General features: G+C 39.2%; 2 protein-coding genes across 14 annotated transcripts; one reads left to right on the top strand and one right to left on the bottom strand.

The window, feature by feature from the left end:
- Window positions 1-1,756: 1,756 nt before the first annotated feature.
- LOC103707171 (arginine/serine-rich coiled-coil protein 2-like) lies at window positions 1,757-9,615 on the bottom strand. Of its 8 annotated transcripts, XM_039126074.1 has the most exons (5): window positions 9,463-9,615; window positions 9,302-9,372; window positions 7,491-9,209; window positions 7,269-7,378; window positions 3,969-4,597 (listed from the first exon to the last, which is right to left on the bottom strand). In XM_039126074.1, the coding sequence occupies exons 2-4, from the start codon at window positions 9,347-9,349 to the stop codon at window positions 7,313-7,315; spliced, it is 1,833 nt and encodes a 610-aa protein (XP_038982002.1). In that variant the 5' UTR covers window positions 9,350-9,372; window positions 9,463-9,615; the 3' UTR covers window positions 3,969-4,597; window positions 7,269-7,312. The 8 variants fall into 8 exon arrangements, with proteins under 8 accessions (XP_017698318.2, XP_017698317.2, XP_038982000.1 ...); XM_017842829.3 differs by lacking the exon at window positions 3,969-4,597 and adding an exon at window positions 1,757-2,080 and having other exon boundaries at window positions 9,302-9,615; XM_017842828.3 differs by lacking the exon at window positions 3,969-4,597 and adding an exon at window positions 1,757-2,107 and having other exon boundaries at window positions 9,302-9,615.
- Window positions 9,616-13,232: 3,617 nt separating this feature from the next.
- On the top strand, window positions 13,233-20,916 carry LOC103707170 (pentatricopeptide repeat-containing protein At1g11290, chloroplastic-like). 6 transcript variants are annotated; one of them, XM_039126077.1, is made up of 4 exons: window positions 13,234-16,551; window positions 18,187-18,242; window positions 18,416-18,536; window positions 19,791-20,916. In XM_039126077.1, the coding sequence occupies exon 1, from the start codon at window positions 13,429-13,431 to the stop codon at window positions 16,222-16,224; it is 2,796 nt and encodes a 931-aa protein (XP_038982005.1). In that variant the 5' UTR covers window positions 13,234-13,428; the 3' UTR covers window positions 16,225-16,551; window positions 18,187-18,242; window positions 18,416-18,536; window positions 19,791-20,916. The 6 variants fall into 6 exon arrangements, with proteins under 6 accessions (XP_026660488.2, XP_038982005.1, XP_017698301.2 ...); XM_026804687.2 differs by lacking the exon at window positions 19,791-20,916 and having other exon boundaries at window positions 13,233-16,209; window positions 16,305-16,551; window positions 18,187-18,832; XM_017842812.3 differs by having other exon boundaries at window positions 18,187-18,536.
- Window position 20,917: the final 1 nt, after the last annotated feature.

Below are 20,917 nucleotides of genomic sequence, written 5' to 3' on the forward strand. Positions count from 1 at the left end.
ACCTCCGCCCAGGTCGGAACCCTCCCTCCTCCACCCTTAAGCGCCGTCTTCGGACTCCCTTCCTTCCCTACCTCAGACGAAACCTTCCTCCCCTTCTCAAGGTTAGCCATCGTTACCGCCCCACCTGTTCGAGAGAATTCCCAAAAGAACGCCCTCAGTGGCGCGAATATCGATGCACCCGCCTCACACCCTCCGTGTTGCATTTTCTTTCTTCTTTTTCGGGGTAGAGAAGACACAGAAAGAGTAGGTAGAAGGATCGAAGGAGAAGCGGCAGGAATGGGTGAGAATTTGAGAACGAGGAAAGCGAGGAGGCGTTAAGATGGGGAGGACTGGGCGGGCAGGGGTGAAGGGGGTCAGTAAAGTAGGTGGGGCGGGGTGGATGCAGGTGATCGGAGAAGGGCGGCATGCAAAGGTGCATGCGTACGTGTCAGAACCAGCCATTCCTAGGAGGGATTCAGAGCCCGGGCTTGCGCTCGTTTGTCCCGACCGACTTCAGCCACCCCACTTGTAGTTGCGCGGCGTATTTGGCTTACCAGCTCCGTACAAATGGCGCGCGCATTGGCAACCTTGGAAACGGGAGGGCCGCCTGGCGCGCGGGTCTCGCGGTGCGGGGATGCGGCTTTGGCCCGGTTCGTAGTATGGTAGTGCTGCAGTACCAGTATCCGCACGGACATTGGCCTCGAAATACCGTGAGAGTCTGTTTGGATGGTGGATGGATTCAGCGCTCGGTGGATCCGAGGGAAGGAAAGTCGATCAGGTGGAGACTTGTCTCATGTTCCCCCTTCACGCCCAGGCAACCATAAAATGAAAGCCGAAGTACTTCAGCATAACCTTCCAGGGTGGACATTGCGTCGTAAGACGCCGCCATGAGGCTAAAGTACTTGATAAGTCGCGGTGCGGCCAAGGCCGTTCATTCAGGCATGTTAATTGTCTGATCTTGACCCAAATCTAATTCAAATACCGTCACCATGATAGTGGTCAAGCGAATAGCTTGTTGCGTTGCCAATTTAATCTAATAATGACCGAATCCAACTCAATTAATGCATATTTAAAATGGTATCCGATATATATCATACTTGCCCGTCCAAACCCAGCCATCCAACCCCCAAAGTACCATATGGAACTCCCCTAAAAACTGTTTTCTTTTAAACAAATCACCATCTTTTTGGGTGTGCGTGCATGCGTTTGCGAGTGTGTATTTGGGTTGAAACTCGGATGTAAGGTTTCATCCAGAATACAGAAAATTATGACGGCACCCAAACTGCCAACATTCAAACTTCCATAGCAACGCAATTGAGATTTCGTTTACGATTTACACACTTTAAAATAAATTCACCAAAGTATATAAGCCGAACTTCCCACGAACACCAAACTTCCTACCATACTTTTCATCTCTCCATCAAATTGCTTCTTCGCCTTGTGATTCTGAAACCAACTCTCAGAGAATCAAACCCTACCGTTAATTTTCCACTTAATAGGAGACATTCGCCGGATCGATTAAGCTAGAAATGGCTGGGCATGTTTGAACAGAGCCACGTAAATGAGGTTTGGTTCTGGTCGGGGTCATACAGGACAAGAGAAACCGAAAAACAAAAAGGAAAAGGAAAAGGCCTTATTAAATATATGACATGGCTTTTATATGCTTCTTCAAATAGCGTTGTCAGTCCAAGGCTTTTCCAAATTATGCTTCACCGCAGCAACTGATAATCTTGTTAGCAGAGCTTTAGCAAGTATGCATGAAAATTGTGGAACTGAATTGATAGTATAAGCTGCATCCTTAGATTTCAGATAGAATACTATGAGGGTCAATTTATTAGCTGAGGCATCCACAGTTTCATTTGTGCTATAAGAACAGTTTAAGTACCGCAGATTATGCCTACGTGGACAAGCATGCGGGGATCCTGCAGCCAAAAGATATTTGCCAAGCATCTACACGCTACGAGCTGCCACCTTATAATTCCCAACATACCAGCCTGGATGTCTAAAATTTAAGTAATCAGCTGATTGTGCTCCTTCTAGGTCATATTTTTCCAGAACGGCCGTTTTTGTGAAGCCTGTAATATAATCTTCAAGTTGTTACCTGCGCCAGAACCATAAATCCCATACCCTGGATTCAGATGCGGTGGGATGAGAGATGACATGAGGTAACTTAATTTCAGATATCTTATATGAACACATTAATTGCCAGACCAACAAAATACCAGAAAAAAAAAAATACAATGATCCACACATCTTGAAGCCACTATGAAATAAAACAGGTTCATTTAGATGGTGAAATGATAGGAACAAGTCTGAAGATTTAAAGCAGAAAATGTATATAAATACTGACAGAAAATTAATAGCTGGTAATATATGAAAAGGAAGATCTATTAACAACTTCATCAGGCATGACAAACTACTGATGCTTAAGTATGAATCATCCCAATCAAATGAAATTTTTGAATTAAGGAATTTAACAGCAGTCAAGGCATCAAAAGAGGCTTGTTCTGACGCAAGTGGATCCTCAGACATCCAGTTCATCCTGGCCAATATCACTTCCATGTAATTTGCAACAAGCTGAAATCTCTCAAAAAGTGGTACATGTCTAGCTGAAGATATTAAGGAGTTTAGGGAACTTTTCACTTGTGGTTTCCTGGTTGAAGGCATAGAAATTCTACTATTATAGCACCGTTGCTCCTACAAACAGTGTTTGTCAAACTGAAAATTTGAAGAGAGCCAACCACTTCAAGTAGTAATTTCAACATATTTTGTTCACTTTATATACTGAGGTTTGAAAGTTTCAAATATCAATTGATGCAAACACATGTAAAAATATGAATCTTGATGGAGTTATTAACACCTACTTCAAGCATATCACATTGTTTCATCAGTAACTTGGATAAGATCAGCAATCAAGCGACAGAAGTCAGCAATACAGAAATCTCCATACAATAAGATCAAATGTGATGCAACCATTAACATACGGTCTGTTTCACCTCCAACAATTCCCAAAGGGATGCATAAGTTTAGCTGATAGCCATATATACAACTCAATATAAATATGGTATTATTTGCATTATATAGTCATTACAAAAGAACTTCAGTGAGATACCAGAGTCATCTTTGAGGTATTAAACAGGTCGGCGATGCTCATCTATCTGCAGTCAGATGAAAAATCATAGACATAACCACCTCTTCCTTGTCAATATTCTTCATTCATTTCTATCTCTACTTTATCCCTGCATTCATGTTCACTCTCCTTAGATTTCTTGCTCAGTCATTTCTATTCCTAATTAATCCCTGATATTCCGAAGTTTTCTCTCCTTGTCGGTTCTCTTTTTGTAAAATCAAAAGGTTCTCCAACAAGCTAACAATATTCCTATATGGCATCTCATTTCAAAATAAAACCCTAACCAGATATGGTCTCTACTTATTGATGTCCTGCATAATTGCAGAAGTTCTCAAGCACCAACATAACGGCCTATAGGTAAGCAGGTTACAGTGTAAGACTGTAGTGATTGGTTGCAACAAAGGAGTACCGATGGTGGAGGGGGGGCTGTGTTGGTGGCCGAAGATGGTGGCAGCAAACATGAAAAAGGATGCCAGCAGTCGACAGTGACATGAAAAGTGGTGGCAGCAATTGGTTGGTGATGTAGGATCATTTAACTAACCAGCAAAGATAACTTGAGGAAAAACAGTATTACCAATCACCAGATGCAAAGCACCAATATTGAATTAGAAAGAAATTTGATTGGAGTTTATAAATGGAATGGTACCCGAAAATCATGGTGGGCCATAAAGATGATAGAAAATTAAATGATAAGAACAATGAAAGAAAACAGGGTAAAGGACTCGTGCTCACCACCATAAAACTATGGAATTAGAATTTGTCAAAATCTACAGAGATCTTATTCAAGTTTATCTGCAATAAGCAAATCAAGAGACAAGCAAATCAAGTTTATTTGCAACAATCCACAGACACACATAAGTTATCACAAGAGAAAGGAAAATATTTGTAGTTCAATATTCAACATAGGATGAAATAACTTCAATGTTGGCTGTTTTAGTTCTTCAATATCAAAGATGTTGCAAAGATAACCTTGACCTCAGCTTCATATGAGGAGACTTACTTCAATGATACAATAAAACCATGGTCGAAAAAATAAATTTATCCTACAAATACTTAAAGCAACAAAAATATTAAATCACTGATGCTCTGGTGAACTAGTTCAATCCAAGTTCGCTAAAACCGAACAAAAGTATGATCTTCCCACAAGCTGAAACCGAGAACCTGGCTGGTCTCTGACAAGTACTGATTACATCCAACAATAGCAGTTTAGTCCAGGCTGTTTTAAGTTCTTCAAAAACTGCTTTCAAATGGTAGAACCTGTCCTCTAGTCGTGATAATCACAGAAGATCATGGATTCAGCTGCTTGCGCATTATCCCAGGTGCACTCTACATCATTTTGTTTTGTTGTTTTGAAGCTCATTGCTAAATGAATTCCTTCATCTGAATCCGAGATCCCATAAGATTTGAGAATATTTTCTCGCAGACATGGATGAAGAGAATAACTCATACCCAATTTAAGCTTGATTCATCTTATGAACAGGTGCTTTCCTGTAGAATCATATGGAGACAACTTCAATATGATTATGTCATCCAACTTTATCATGTAGATCTGTGCTTCATTATACAACTCTGCAGAGATAAATATGATCTGATTGGAATCACTGACCAAGCAATATATGTGCCTCATTCATCTCAATAACATCATAGTATCACAAGGCTCTGTTTGTACACTTTCCATGGGAAAGGTCACAAGACATGTCTACCAACCAAAATGTCTGAGACATTCAAGTACTGAGAATTTAATTTTGCATTGGAGTTCACACTATGACCAACTCTTTATAAACAATGTCAGCAGTAGTGACAACTATGGGCAGTGTTAACATTTCCTTAGGAGAGTTACCTACCTTGCAAATAAGAGTCAACATTATTGACTTCAGTCTGATTTTACAGACTTTCCAATGCCTAGGAAATTATTGATTTACACCTTTTCAGGTTTGAAATTCAGGACTGCAACATCCTCTGCATAATCTCAAGTTGCACTAATGTCCAGCAAAGAGCCATTATCAACAATGACTGCAAGCCCCAGCACCATTTATAAACAGCACAGATAAAGTGAATGATTCATCAATCTTATAAAGACTAGCTTCACTAAATGGCTCTAACAAATTCCTCCATGACACCTTTCTGTTAAGGATTACAATACTGCCTGCCAAGTTCATGTCAAACAAGGGCTGGCACAGTATGATACTCTACCATACTGTTCTGTATCATGTGCTAATACATGGAAAAGCCTTGAAAATAAGGGGGGAAAGGGCCTGAGCTGAAGGTGCCAAATTATTAAGCAGGTAAGTCTTCGGCAGTTCTACCGGAAGAACGTGATTGCATCACGCCTTCACAAGGGTTTGGATGTTAGGGGTATTCGGGGATAGCTGCCTCTGTTGTGTAGCCCATTGCCTCCAGGCCCTTTTTATCAAAAAAGAAAAAAAAAGTGCCTGAGAATGGCATGGGCTGGCTACATAGTGCACTTGGTTGGCCAACATAGTGCATAGCATCTGACACAAACTGATACAGTCCAGCACCTAAATTCTTGCTTTGGATAGCATAGGCTGCACAGTCAGGGTTGCCAAATGAGTACATGGTTTCTGCTAGAGTTACATAAAACAAAAGGCAATATCTACAGCCTATTTTCGATCCCCAATAGCCCCAATAGTCTTTCAAGGAGCCCCATTAATGATAATGGAGAAAAAATATTAATGAAGATAGCATAAATCATCCATCTAGTTGAAAACCCATATATAGTCCATTTTCATAGGACTCTTCCAGTTTAAGTTGATGTATTCTTGAGTATTAATTTCTCGGATTTGATTTCTAAATTATGGCTTTAACCATGGAGTGAACCTCTTAACTACCTTTCTACCTAAAATCATCTTGGCTAGTGGATGTGATGCTGCCCAGAGCCATTCTACATTATGATGCAAGAAGATCAGAATAATCAGAAACCTTAGATTCATTCACGATTTAATTCTGCATTCCAAACTCCAAAGCCCTTGCATTATGATTGTTCACTGATCTAACAGTAACCAGGCAATGAGTTAAACTGAAGTTATAATTAATAGCAACTGTCAAAACATATATTAATAATTGATTACTGATTCGTACCACAATAACATTGTTTATTGTTCTATCATCACTCTTTGGTGCTATCATATGATACTGTAGTCATTAATTAGACCAGATGTGTCCTCTCTTCCAACTACCTATCCAACAAGGGCAAACCACTCTGATTTTAGTTTAGTATAACTATTTATCATTTACATCAAATTGCGAAGTAATATGAACTGCTCATTCTACTTTTTGGGAGGTAACAGTTGTAATTTAAGCATCCTGCAACTGTATAAAACATATCAAAAAGTTGTAACTGTTGTATCTGAAGATATAAATTATCACATGAGCTAGGTTTCAATTTAATAAGAGAATTTTTCCCATCAATTTGACATTGGTAATTTTGTTTCAAAGATCTAACTAACAGAAACAATGAACTATAGGAAATGTAGACAGCAACAGAGATATACAGAGAAGAAAGTGTGACGAAAGTAAAGTTAAACAGAATAAAGCTAACCTTAAGCACTGATACCCAGGGAAGCCATGTATGTCTTTGTTCAATGTTTATAAGAGATGATTCTCCACTAACAAGTAATTGACCAAAACCAAGCAGAAATACTTCACTAACATGATGCCAGAATATGAATCACCCAGAAACCTCTTTGAGGCTAATTTCCATAATTCCTTACTCTCAAAGAAGCCACCACCTTCGATCTTAGGAAAAAACAAATGTGCAGACCAAATACAGTGAAAAAACTTGTCGATCACAACACACTCCAGAACAGTAACTATGGGAAGCTGAATTACCTCTCATTAGAAGGTAAGGTAATACTATCAATTATACTTTCATAATTGATCACTGCAATTCCAACAGAAACTAGAAATTCATACTGCAAGGCATGACAGTATAGAAATTCTGCATTTGTATGGATGAGCAAAAGTGCCAAATTGTTTGATGCAAGCATACAATGAGTAAAATAGATCATAAGCTTGAAATAGAAGCATGGAGAATAAGCTTGAGCGGTAGAACATATCATCATCTGCCATCTACTAAAGCATTTTAAAATATCTACGAAGATCGGGAAAACAAATCAAAGCTCAGTTAACTGCTGCAGACCTCAAAAGAGAAGCCCATAAAGACTTAAAATTATTGCACATCCTTCACCGCTGCAGCTGCCTTCTAGCCAAGGCTGGGCTTTTCTTTGGAATGTAAACCTTGTAGCTCACCTACCAAACACATAAATATAATCAGATCTAAGCAAAGAGAAGAAAATGTCTTTCGCACTGGTTGATCCGTGCACGCCAGCAATCAATTCGATAAAAAAAGCACATAACTCACCTGCACCATTTCCCCATCATGCATTCTAGAAAATGTCTTTTGCTCAAAATGAGACCCAGTTGTATCCTTCTCCACAGGTTTATTTCCACTCTTCGCATTAAGGCAAGTAGAAGCCCCTGATGCCGACCCATCAGCTATTTTCAATTCATCCCCAATAGTAGCACTACTTCCAGGTTCAACGACTGCCTTCTTATTCTGGATATCTTTGGCCGACAGGGTTTTCCCCGAAGAGAATTTGTCCAAAGGCTCTTCTTTGCTCTTTAAATGATTTGGAATGGTTTGGCCATCAGTGGTGCTAGTAACGATAGAGTTGACAGCTAGTCTTGAACTCTCACTAGCATTTTGACAACTGATGATAGAATTTCCATCAGCATTTTGTGTTGGAATATTCACGATAGATCTAAGTCTGGGTTGAGTCATGGGAATTCCCCCTTGAATGCTTCCTTGGCGTTCAAGAGAACTAGCGAACTTGCAATCTGATGAAACAATAGTGTCTTTTGCCTCAACAAATCTACCATCATCCTTGCAGGGTTCAGTCTGGATGGACTCATCTTTCTGATCGCCACTCATGCCTTTTTGTTCCAAGAACCCACCTCGGAACTTTCTGAAGTTCTCTAATGCCTTCTGTCTCAAGAGCAGTTCCAAATCCTCGGGTTCTGAACTACCTGCATTCACTGCATCCCCACCGTTCTTCCTTGTTGAATCATAATTGCCACAATCAGCATTCTTGACAGGCTCAGTATTGAGCTTGGTCAAATCATAGTTATCTCCCTTAACATAAGCTGTATCCTCAACCCAAATATCGGCACCATGCTTTTCCCCAACAAACTCTACCTGCCTATCATCTGAGGCTTGCTCACAAGCATCAAAACTCCTTCCCAGATCATCATAAGCCTGAAAAACATTATCCCTACCAGAAATTTGTTCCATCTTCTCTGATTCTTTGGTTACCACAAGTGCTGATTTAAGCCGTCTTGGCTGATCCACCTCTTTACCTTTCCCCTTACTATGACTCCGACTCTCACTGTAACTCCTGCTACCACGTCTTTCCAGCTCCTCCGATTCTTTGGTTACCACAAGTGCTGATTTAAGCCGTTTTGGCTGATCCACCTCTTTGCCTTTCCCATCACTATGACTCTGACTCCGACTGTAACTCCGGCTGCTACAACTCCTACTCTTGTCACAAGACGAGCAGCTCCGAGATAGATACCGACCACCATCCCGTTTGGAGCTCATCCTCCTTACACTCCTCCGACTTCTCCCCCTCTCCCTTCCCTTCAACTTGCTTCCTTCCTTCGATTTCACCCTCCTATCCGCACGAGCTGGAGGACTGCTCGACCTGTTCCTCCCCCCCAATTTCGCCTTCCTATCAGCACGCGGCAGGCTCCTCGACCTACTCCTACCCCTTAATTTCACCCTTTTATTACCGCGGGCGCGGCTCCTCGACCTCCCGGAGGGGCTGCTCCGGCCCCGACAAGTGGAGCAACTCCGGCTCGAAGAACTCACGCTAGCATCCCTGCGATAGCGGGTCTTGCGACTCTTCTTTTTTACCGGCTTCTTGGATTCCTTCTTCGTCTTCTCCGGCTTTTTGGGTTCCCGCTGGGTTCTCTTCTTCCGAGAGCGAGCATCGATCTCTGAGCCGGAGGAATAAGAGGACGATGATGAGGAGTCGTGGCGGCGGCGCTTATTAGATCTCATCTTTCTCTTTTTGCTCCGATCCTGGTTAAGGATGAAGCCAGTAATTGAATGTTAGAATGGATTGGGAGTTCGAAGTTCTGGAATAAAGGGATGGGAGGAGAGAGAGGGGGCACTTCATCGGAGTTCTTCCTGGAGTGCTTCGAGGAGAGGCCGGTCCTCATGGGACGGCGACGCTAGGAAGGACCTGCATGAGAGAAAGAAAGGGAAGGAGAGAGAAAGCGGAAAGGATGGGGAAAGGGGAGGGACGGGAGAGAGAGGAGTGGACGAAGGTTACCGAGGGGCGATGATCGGAGAAGGGGAGGAATGGTAAAGGAGTTGTGCGTTACGCTGGAGAGCCCTAATTTGGGTAGATTGCCGCGGCAGGGGGCGATGCCCAAGCGGCACAAAAGCGGAATTAAGATTTTGGCATCGGGAGGCTCCAACTTTGGCGCATGGAAAGTGGATGCATGGTTGGTATATACATATACACATATACATATACATACGTACACACACACACACACACACATATATATATATATATATATATATATATATATATATATATATATATATATATATACACACACACATATATACACACACACATATACATATATACACACACATATACATATATACATACACATATACACATATTAAGAAAGTGGATGCAGCTTACACTAGTCTCTAACATCGCCATTAGAGTCAAAAGACAAAATACTTCATAAAGATAGAGTAATATATAAAAAACGAGTCTAGAAAATCTGTTAAGAATGACGAGCAACAGAGAAGGCGACCAAATCAGCAGCTCGATTCGTCTTCCAGAACACATGCACAACCTGGTAGGCATCGCACTCCCTCAGCAGCCTCTCGAACATCTCCGATTGTAAAATCCACTCAATCATCTCTACTGAGTCACCTTCCAAGATGATGTACCTCGCCTCTAAAACTCGTCTCACGTAGAAGACTCCCCTCCCATGTGGCTGAATTTTGCTCCATGAACTAAAGTCTCAAAGGTGCGCCGCCCTCCCACCGCTACCAACTTGGACTCATGGTCTCTAATCACAAAGGCAATACCAGTACAACCTCCACTAACTGGCAGACTACCATCAAAGTTCATCTTTAAGTGGCCAAAGGTGGGGCTCCCAAGATGTGATGACATACCTAGGTATTGTAGCAGTGGAGGGAGAGGCCCAGATATCCCTAGCCAGCCCAGATGATATATGGTTGATTCGCTTAGCGCTTTGGAAACTTGTTAGAGTAGGGCACTCGTAGATTCGGCTTGTGTAGTTTTTGATTTTTTCCCCTTAAACTATTTATTTAGGTCTACTTTTATTTTTTTTCATGTATATTCTTCTAAATATTCAAATTTATATAAATATCCTTCTAAAATTAATATTTGCATGTATACCCTTATCAAACATTTGTTTTGTATACATACTCTTCTTTTTTCTTTAGGTGTACATATCCATGCCACCTAATGTCGTTAAGAACTTAATGGTTTAAATTTGAAATAATAAAAATATCCTTAACAGATAAACATGCAAAAAAATGTTTATAAGGATATACATACAAATAGCAATTTTAGAGGGTATTCATGCAATTTCACATATTTAAGAGGATATATACGTAAAAAAATCTTGAATTTTTGTATAAATATTCTTCTAAATATTAAAATTTACATAAATATCCTCCAAATCGATATTTACGTGCATGCCTTCACAAAATACTATTTTATATAAATACCATTAACATAGCAATTCAACTAACGTGATTAGCTAATATTATATTTATTTACATTTAAAAATTAATTAAAATTATAAAATTATCTTATATTCTTGAAGCGAATAACAGGTTAACGAGTCTCGCTAAAAATTAATATCTCTACGTCCTTTTATAAATTTTTCGATATCTCTTGATCCTCTCTTTCACTTTTCTGTCCGAAATCAAAATTATTTTTTTGACTCCCTTCTCCACTATAGACAACCCTCTATTGTATTTTTTTTACATGAAGATGGTTAGATCCTGCCTTTGGCTTTATAATTTTTTTTAAAAAAAATTTTGAGAGAGATTTGCAAGATTAATCATTTAGTGTACAAGATTTGCAATGTTTATCTTTTAGAGCCGAAAAATTTTTCGTGTGCAAATTGGTGGCTGATTTAATATTATCATGACAAGATGGGGCCCATATACTACTTTTTTTTTTCTTTTAGAAAATTGAAGCTCTAAAACAAAGTAGCTTAAGGTACACAACGTAAGGAATGTCTTTCTACCATATGGCTATGGAGGTTGTTAACAACTTTGAAGGATTTTCAAATCCTTTAATAATTTTGCTTAGGGATGATTGATGTTGTTTTTTCACCCATGAGCATAGCAGTAGTAACAAAGCTTGATCATTGCAATCTATCGCATGCCTTTAAGAGATTCTAATTTTTTTTATATTCTAATACAAATCCTTATATATGCATCTATAATAATAAATATTACAAGCTATGTTTCGATGAAATAAGATAAAGTAGTTGTTATAAATAAAGAAGAATACAGTTGAATAATTTCATAATTAGCGAAAGAACTTGCATAACTCTTTTTGTTATCTAATTATCGAATCAATTTTTTTCTTGAGCAATATTTTTACGAAAAATATTGAGGAGCAGATATTAAACAAATTCGAGTGTTAAAACAAGTTGAAATAAAAAAAATAAAGTTAATTTTTTGTGCTTGTAACCCTTCTAAATATGTGAAATTGTCTGAATATTCTCGTAAAGTTGTTATTTATGTTTATACTCTTATAAATATTTTTTTGGCATGTCTACCCATTAAGGGTATTTTAGCTATTTTTAATTTTAAACTGCTAATTTCTTGACAACATTAAATGGTATGGCACATATGTAAGAAAAAGAAAAATACACACGCAAAATAAATATTTGATAAGGTTATATATGCAAATATCAATTTTGGAAAGATATTCATACAGATATATATGCAAAAAAATATTTTATTTTTTATTAGTAAATTAGCACTAAAACCTATCACCTGTCAAATCATCATAAAATTATCGGTTAGGGATTTAGTGTAATATACGAACAAGTTGGTGGCGTTAGTCTATTCCCCAACCATCTATCTTTTATATCAGGCTAATAATTCAAGCGATGATGCGATAAATATAGATGCTTAGAAACTATATGCATCGAGAAGAGGTTTTGACTTAGAATAAACCATATGCATTGAGAAGTTGTTTTGGTTTAGAAACTCAAGATAGCGATACTTGACATTGCAATTCATCCCGGTGATTAAAAATTTAGAATTATAATATAAAAGATATTATTAGCTAAAAGATTATTTTTTTATTAACCAATTAGAAAAGGAGAGTTATTGAACCCATTCTAAGGTATGCTGTTGTGCACTCTTATTTTTGATTGAAGATTCATGTCTTGCTACGTTTTAGATAAAAAGTAATTAAATATAAACAAACACATATTTGGAAAGGTGGTTCATATTTTTACATTCAAATGGCAAGCAATTTTGAGCTATTTGTTATATAAGGTGAAAAATAAGTCTATACATGAGTCATAGATGGCTAGAGTTGGAGTTAAACAACATTACATCCATACATGAGTCATAGGCAAACAACAGATATATTGGTGACTTGGGCACAAGTAATCTTGTTTTGTATATAATGCATAGTGTACTTGTATTAGTTTCATTTGCCTTCGAAATTTCATGAGCTTAATCAATTCAATAGTTAATGTTTTTGGTAGATCACTTTGATAATATAGTTAAGGTGCTGGTCGAAGCACACACGAATGGTTTGTTAGATTCCTAATTTTTAATTTGACAACTCCACAATCAACAGAATCATCATGACTCGCAAAAAAAATTCAAGTTGCGTCAATTCGCTCTTTTCATAGGATAAGAGAGTTGCTCCCATGCACTTAACAACAACCATGTAGCTTCGATAAAAATATTATTGAATAATTAAATGTCCAAATCAGCTACCAATCTCAAGGTTAAGTCTTCAATGTAGATGAATCAACACAGCCTAGCCCACCAGAATCATCAAACAAAACCCATAAACAGTCGTCTACTTTTCAGAACGTTTCATTTCCAGTGATTAGAAAATATTTAGTAGTTATATTGGCAATAGTTTTATATCTTTTCTACGACATTTTACCACCCTAGCTTCACAAAACATCCGTGCTCGAGCGATGTTACGCTCCCTCGTCTACGCAACGAATCGTTTGAACTTTGAAAGCTGGGCATGAAAGCCACCTTCTCCAGACCTCTCTCCAAGTGCCTACCCATCCATCTTCGCCTGTGCCCCACTCTTGCTTCCTTCTTCTATTCAATCCAATGCTCTCATATCCCATTCTCCTTCTACTCCCGATTGAGAGCCCGCTCCCGGGCTGGAGATTACTCAAGTCTCCTCTCTCTCTTCGTCCATATATCTAGAGAACAAGCCTTGAAGCCCGACAGACCCACCTACCTCCTCCTCCTCAAGGCGTCGGCCACACTCCCCTCCCATCCTCTCGGACTCTCCCTTCACGGCCACATCCTCAAATCCGGCTTCCAAGATGACATCTTGGTCGCTACGGCCTTAGTTGATATGCTCTCAAAGTGCAGGGATGTTGAGGGCGCTCGCAAGTTGTTTGATCAAATTCATGAAAGAGATGTCGGTGCTTGGAATGCGATGCTATCCAGTTATGCTCGTAATGGGTATGCGGATGCGGCGCTATCTTTGTTTTCCTGGATGGGTTGTTGTGGCACGAAGCCCAATTCACTGACGCTCTCGATTTTGCTTCAGGTGCGCTGCGGGTTCGGAGATGAGAGGCTCGGGAGGTCCATTCATGCTTATGCTGTTCGGCAGCATGAGCTTGCTGGCAGTTTCTTGGGGAATTCTCTTATTGTTTACTATAACAAGGCTGGCGAGTTTCATATTTCCAAGAGGATTTTTGATAGAATGCCACGAAGAGACATTGTGTCTTGGAATGCAATGATATCGGGGTACATGCAAAGTGGAAATGGATGGAGAGCTCTGGAAATGTTTCATCTACTGAGGGAGCAAGGGCTGTGTCCGGACCTTGTCACCCTCGAGACAGCGCTGCAGGCATGTGCTCAGATAGGAAAAGATGCTTTCCATGATGGGCAGTTGATCCATGCACTTTTGGTTAAGATGGGAATCGCCATGGATGTTTACGCTGAGAATACTCTGCTTCTGATGTACTGCAAGTGTGGAAAGGTGGAGTCAGGGCAGTCTTTGTTTGATAAGATGCAAGAGAGAAACGTGGTCTCTTGGAATATTCTAGTGAATGGTTATTCTCAGATCAAGTGTCCTGAGAAAGTTCTGGCCTTGATTCGTTGCATGCGTTTTATTGAGCTTGAACTAAATTCTCAACTGCTGGTGAGTGCTTTACAAGCTATCAGGCTATTGGGAGGGTGTATAAAACATGTTATATGTCTCCATTGCCTCATTATAGTTATGGGATTTGATTCTGATATTTTTGTCTCTAGTTCCCTTATTGCTGCTTATGGTGACTGCTCTGAACTTGAATTTGCTCACAGAATCTTAGATTGCGTGGTATCTGAAAGGAGTGATGCCACTGTTTGCTGGAACACCATGCTTTCACTATATGCCCACCATGGTTATTTCTCTGAAGCAGTAGAACTCCTTGGCTGCATGCTAAACAAGGCATGCATGTTAGATGCTGTCACCCTTGTGAGTACCCTGTCTGTTTGTACCCAACAATTAAATTTGAGCTTGGGTAAAGCTATTCATGGATACGTAATCAGGAATAAGTTTGAGTCTGATGTTTTTGTTGGGACATCATTAATAGACATGTATGCTAAGTGTGGACTTTTAAATGCTGCTTGCTGGTTGTTTTCAAGAATGCCATGTCGGAATATAGTGACATGGAACACAATGATACATGTTTGTCATGAGAATGGCTTTCCCAGGGCATCATTGCAGCTTTTCCATCTTATGCAGCAGCATGATGGTCCCATACTAGATGCAACAACTGTTGTGGGAGTTATAGAAGCCATTGCTCAGAGAGGGTATGATAGTGAAAGGAACTACATTCACAAATTTGCGATCGAAACTGGTCTCAGTAGTGATGAGTTCATTGCTAATTCCCTTATATCTATGCATGCAAGATTAGGTGATGTTGACAAGGCAAGTGCAGTGTTTAATAGCGCTAGCAAAGTCGGAACAGCTACCTGGAATACAATGATTGCGGAGTATTCTTGTCGTGGCCTAGTGGACAAGGCTATATCAGTTTTTCATGCGATGAAGCTAAACAATGTAGCGCCAGACTCGATCACACTGCTCTGTGTTCTTCGGGTCTCCGCAAGTCTTGGTTCATTGAATTGCATTATGTGGCTTCATGCAATCATAATGAAAGCTGGGTATGAATCTGATCTATTTGTTGGAACTTCACTGCTAGATGTATATGCAAAGTGTGGTGACTTAAGCTTGGCTAGATTGATATTTGATAACATGAACTCTAAGACAGAAGTATCTTGGAATTCCATGATTCAGGGCTATGGCATGCATGGACATGCAGGGGAAGTTGGCAAACTCTTTTCCCAAATGCAGCAGTCAGGGCTAAATCCTAATACGGTTACTTTTCTCATACTTATATCAGCCTGTAGCCATGCTAGAGATGTAGAGAAGGGCCGGCACTATTTTGATCTGATGACTTGTGCTTACTCATTCTTGACACGGAGAGAGCATTATGCAGCCTATATTGACCTTCTTAGCCGTGGCAGACTAATTAAAGAGGCATATGAAGCTTTGGAGAAAATGCCGATAAATCCAGGGGCAGATGCTTGGGGTGCCTTACTGGGGGCTTGCCGGATTCATGGAAATTTGGAAGTAGGGCTGGCAGCAGCTAAAAAACTGTTTGAGTTGGATCCTTTGCATTGTGGATACCATGTGCTATTGTCAAACATGTGTATGGAGGCTGGAAGATGGACTGACGCATCTGAAATCAGAAGAAAAGTTGATAAAATGGGACTCAAGAAAGTGCTGGGCTGGAGCAAGGTTGAGAGTATTTAATGACTTGCAAGAGAAGAATAGGAGAGGTTGCTTTGCAGATTGGATCAAGATTAAGCAAATTCTTGCATTTTCTAATGCAGATACAGAAGTAATAGAAGGAATTTTCTGGAAAATGGACTCAACAAAGTACAGATTTGGAGCATGGTCAGGGCCTTCCTGCGACTGATGAAAATGTACGTCTGGGGTTATATCAACTACAAATTCCTCGATTTTACGCCCCTGCATCCTTATGATGACTTCTCTAAAATTTTACAGTTTCTTTGAGACTAGTTGCTGCTCATTTCTGGATTGGAAATGAAGCGGATGGTAATTGCCTCTAAAACCAGAGTAAGTATTAAATCTTAATTTTCTGTTAAGTACTGCAGGTTTGGACTACTAGTAGCCACTCTTGAAGGAAAACATTAAAACTGGCTGGCAAATTAGTTCATCATTAATGGTGCATTTTCCATAAACTGCAAATCATTTTGTGATACAAACAATTACATTTGACAAATGCTTGCAACCTTAATTTGGAGAACATTGAGATTTGTATATGTAGGTATTTGCATTATGCAACATTTATATGTTTTCATGCATCTTTGTTATGTTATGCATTCAATTTGTTTAGTAACTATATTGTTACGACATATTTATCCATTGATGTTATATGGACAAGCCTATCAAATTCACTGAAGCGATTATTTGCACCATATCATAGCCCTTAGTCCTTACATATACCATGATTCTATACCTCTACTTTTTCCATAATATAAAATCAGATTTGTCAACTTACTGATGTATGTGAGTTGCTTGATGGGCCAAACATCAATGCTTTCTACTTCACATACAGATGGCCAACTAAAATATTAATGGTGGTCTTTACTTACCATAGAGTTTGGATCCTGGCATATTACTATTAGGACACTCAAATATATTGTAAACCTCTTGTCGTGGTTCGGAATGGTAACAGGTATACTACCCGTAAAATTTGTCCTATTCGTATCCAAACCCGTTTAAAATCCTACTAGAATCCGTCTCAAATCCGATTAAAAATTTGCTCAAAAATTCCTAACCCATCCATCAAAAAGGGTAAATCTGTTGGGTACCTAAACCCACCCGATTAATCTTTATTTGGATCGGATTATTTGGGACGGGTCGGGTCGGGTACTTGATCCAGAATTATAAAAAAAAATAAAAGAAGGGGTGGGGGGACAAAGGGAAAGACTTTTGCATAATGACTCAAATATAACTAATATAGAAGGAAAGAACTTTGCATAATGATTCGAATATAACTAACATCAAGTATAAATTAATAATATATCGAACTTCCAATTCAAACTTGAACAAACAACCATAATCCACAATACCAGCATTAAGTCCATAATCCCCTCACCTCTTTATTGTATATATATTTTTGTAAAATTTTATAAAAAATGTATATATTAATATATAATTAGCAGGTATCTAAAAGTCAAATCCCAAACTCAAATCCTAATGGGTTTTAATTTTAAATCCTAAACCCTTCCCAAACCCTATAGGGTCTTGCTAAATGGGTCTTATTAGGTTTCGGGATGGGTCGGATATCCGAAAAAACCTGCCAGGCTGCTATCTCTAGTCATGGTATAATTTGATCTCATTTGTCGGATCATTTTTTCTGTTCCCAATGGCACTACATTATACCATAACTTCAGACCTCAAGCATTTGGAGCAAGTTCAGTCGCCATATTGTTGAGCTTCATTAGAGCAAATCTCTAGAGTCATGTCAAACATGCCATGAAAAAAAAAGTTATGCTATTGCAGTCCTCCATGCAACCATGTTTGTTTTTCTGATTCTATCATGTGCCATGTTTGCTTGCCAGCTTTACGATGTTGAATTCACTAATGCTATCTAATGCCCCCTTAGTTCCTAAAGTTTGAAGCAATACGATTTTTCTTTCACTAGCTGCTACTTAAACGATATCTGAAATCTCTCTGTTTTTGAAGGATCCTACGCTGAAGATCGCTGCATGACTACAAGAAGAGATGACATTATTTTATAGGTAAGTCCCAAGCACATCACATGCCAACTTGTGGCGCTATCAAATTGAAACACCACTGTGCAGCATACCATGCCATATGACACACATCAAGCAGCACAATCACCAGTGTGAGACAAGAATTCTATGCATCGGTGTGAATTGACCAGAAGTGGCCCATATCATATTGCTTCCAGGATATGTGAAGCTAGAGGCGACCAGACTGAATTCTTCTTTTGCATCCTACACAGAGGCTACGCAGGGCATGGTATGGGTCCGCTCATATTTCGCTGCAGAATGTTCTAACCATGATGCCAGGTTACCCACTGCCTTTTTTTTATTTGAGCAACTTAACTCTAGCAAGTCTTGTTGCCTGTATGGAAGCAATGAAGTCATGTGTTTAACATAAAGCAAGCTACCATGCTGATACTGGCCAAGTTAGGATCCTCCCATAAACTATTATAATGTTTCTTGAAAATCACAGGAGAATGCACCAAATGCCAGATGTAAAGCAAATAAGTTGCCAGTAATTCAATGTTTGGACAACAACTGTCTTGGTTGTATGCATAATTTCTCTTGTTTGTCTATTTATATGCAATAAAAAACAAGCTGACCAGATATGACCACATTGTGCGTGTATAATTTAGAGGTTGCACCTATACAACATTCTTCAATGTAGATTCTTTATATGTACAATTATACATCCTATCAAAATACATTTTCAGTTTTAAGGCATCATGATACTCATATAGTACTTATGCTTCAACCAACTTCTGATCACTTATCCCATTATAGGAATTTGTAATTGTACAGCCTCTACTTTGTAGATCATTGATACCATCCTTTTGTCTCACTTAAGATTCTGAAACATTATCTAGACAAATTTGTAGGGCCGAAACCGGATCGGATACTAGTATATTCATATCTATATTTGTTTCGTCTGACGAAATATGGATACAGATATTAATCATATGTAAAAATTTATATTCACATTTGTTTTAAATGAATCGGATGCAAATCGGATACTAGAAGCATGGAGATACATACGGAGTTGGATAATTAAACTTTATGACCAATGAATCAAAGATATTACTAAGTGGATGGTATATTAAATAAATAACATGTTAATGTGTTGTATATTATCATTAAAAGTTAATAAGTTGCATATAAAACTAAATAGGATTGCAAATAGAATCAGATATTCGGATACGGACTGAAAAGTTATCTATCCATATCCGCATCTATTTTTCTTTGACGGATATGGATACGAATGCTTAAATTTCTATCCATATCCAAATAGATTTGGATACGAAATCAAATTTGGATGGATATTAACTGGTCCACTTTCACCCTTACAAATTTAAGAAACTTTAACTATCAAAGGAAGGACCAAAACTCAAAAATTTCAAGAAATGACAATTCTTTCTTTAGCAAGCAATAGCTATTATGCAATGACAAAAAGTTATGTTTGATACTTTCTCAGTTTATGTTATCTATTATGGATAATAAATCTTATCCCTCAATTTTTATGTTTATAGTAAGATAAGTCTTTTATAACCTTGTGATGGTCAGCTGGAAATATATTGGCTCGTTATTGTGTGTTGGATTTGCTTAAAGCGGTAAATCACCACTTTTGAGTCATCACTCTAGACTGATTGCTGCTCGGGGATGGAGCACCGTCGGATTGACAGCTGTTGGGGGGAGCTCAGAGCAGCATGGGAGGGCATCACCTATGCGAGACAGGTGTTGCAGGCTAAGCATATCCTTCTGGAGGGGGACTCAGCGACGGTGATTGACTGGATATGGGGTGAGGGGCGGAGAGGGATAATAACCCTCTGCTTTGTGATATCCGATAGTTGGCAGCGGACTGTAGCGCCTTTCGAGCCATACATATGTACCGCAAGACGAACATGGCCACGGACTAGATCGCCACATATGTAGCCCAGCACTCCGGAGCTACAGTTGAGGGATGCCCCTCCAATGCTGTGTCATTTTCTCTTTCTTGACTCTATTGGTTGTGCGCACGCTAGAGTAGTGTGAGCAGCTATTATATCAAAAAAAAAAAAAAAAGAAGAAGAAAAGGAAAAGGGAAAGAAAGCTACGATTCTGGAATTTCTTTATCCATGTATGCTATAAAGGTATGAATACCACTTATGTCAGCTATATTCAGCCACTTGACGTTTGAACCTCGAAAGATAGCTCAAAATTCCTCTCTAGTCTCTCCAACACACTGGAATCTTCCCCTGTCCCAACTCGAACTAAGAATGATCTGTATTTCAATCACGACAGTCCATAATTGATGCGATGACAGTCCTAGTCGGAACGGAAGAGGATCCCCTGTCCCAACTTGAACTAAGAATGGTCTGTATTTCAATCACGACCGTCCATAATTGACGCCATGATTTAGTCAAGTCGGAACGGAAGAGGATCCAAGTCCCTCTAAACCGGTGTTGGAGATTTTAATTCAAATCGTTCGCCGTAGGCACAGATGTATCCCATCAACTAAAACGGTAGCTGAGTATGTCTTAGAAATCAACTATCGAATCTTAAGCGACACTTACAGGGTTGACACGTCGAACGTACGGCTTTTCAGCTTCTTAGGCAACTAGAAGCCTCCTCCCTCCGTCTTCTAAGTTATTAACTACAACACAATCATTCTAGATCGATGGAGCCAGAAATAATCTGGGATACGTGCAGGG

The sequence above is a fragment of the Phoenix dactylifera genome, chromosome 4 (genome assembly GCF_009389715.1).
Source record: "Phoenix dactylifera cultivar Barhee BC4 chromosome 4, palm_55x_up_171113_PBpolish2nd_filt_p, whole genome shotgun sequence".
NCBI lineage: Eukaryota > Viridiplantae > Streptophyta > Magnoliopsida > Arecales > Arecaceae > Phoenix > Phoenix dactylifera.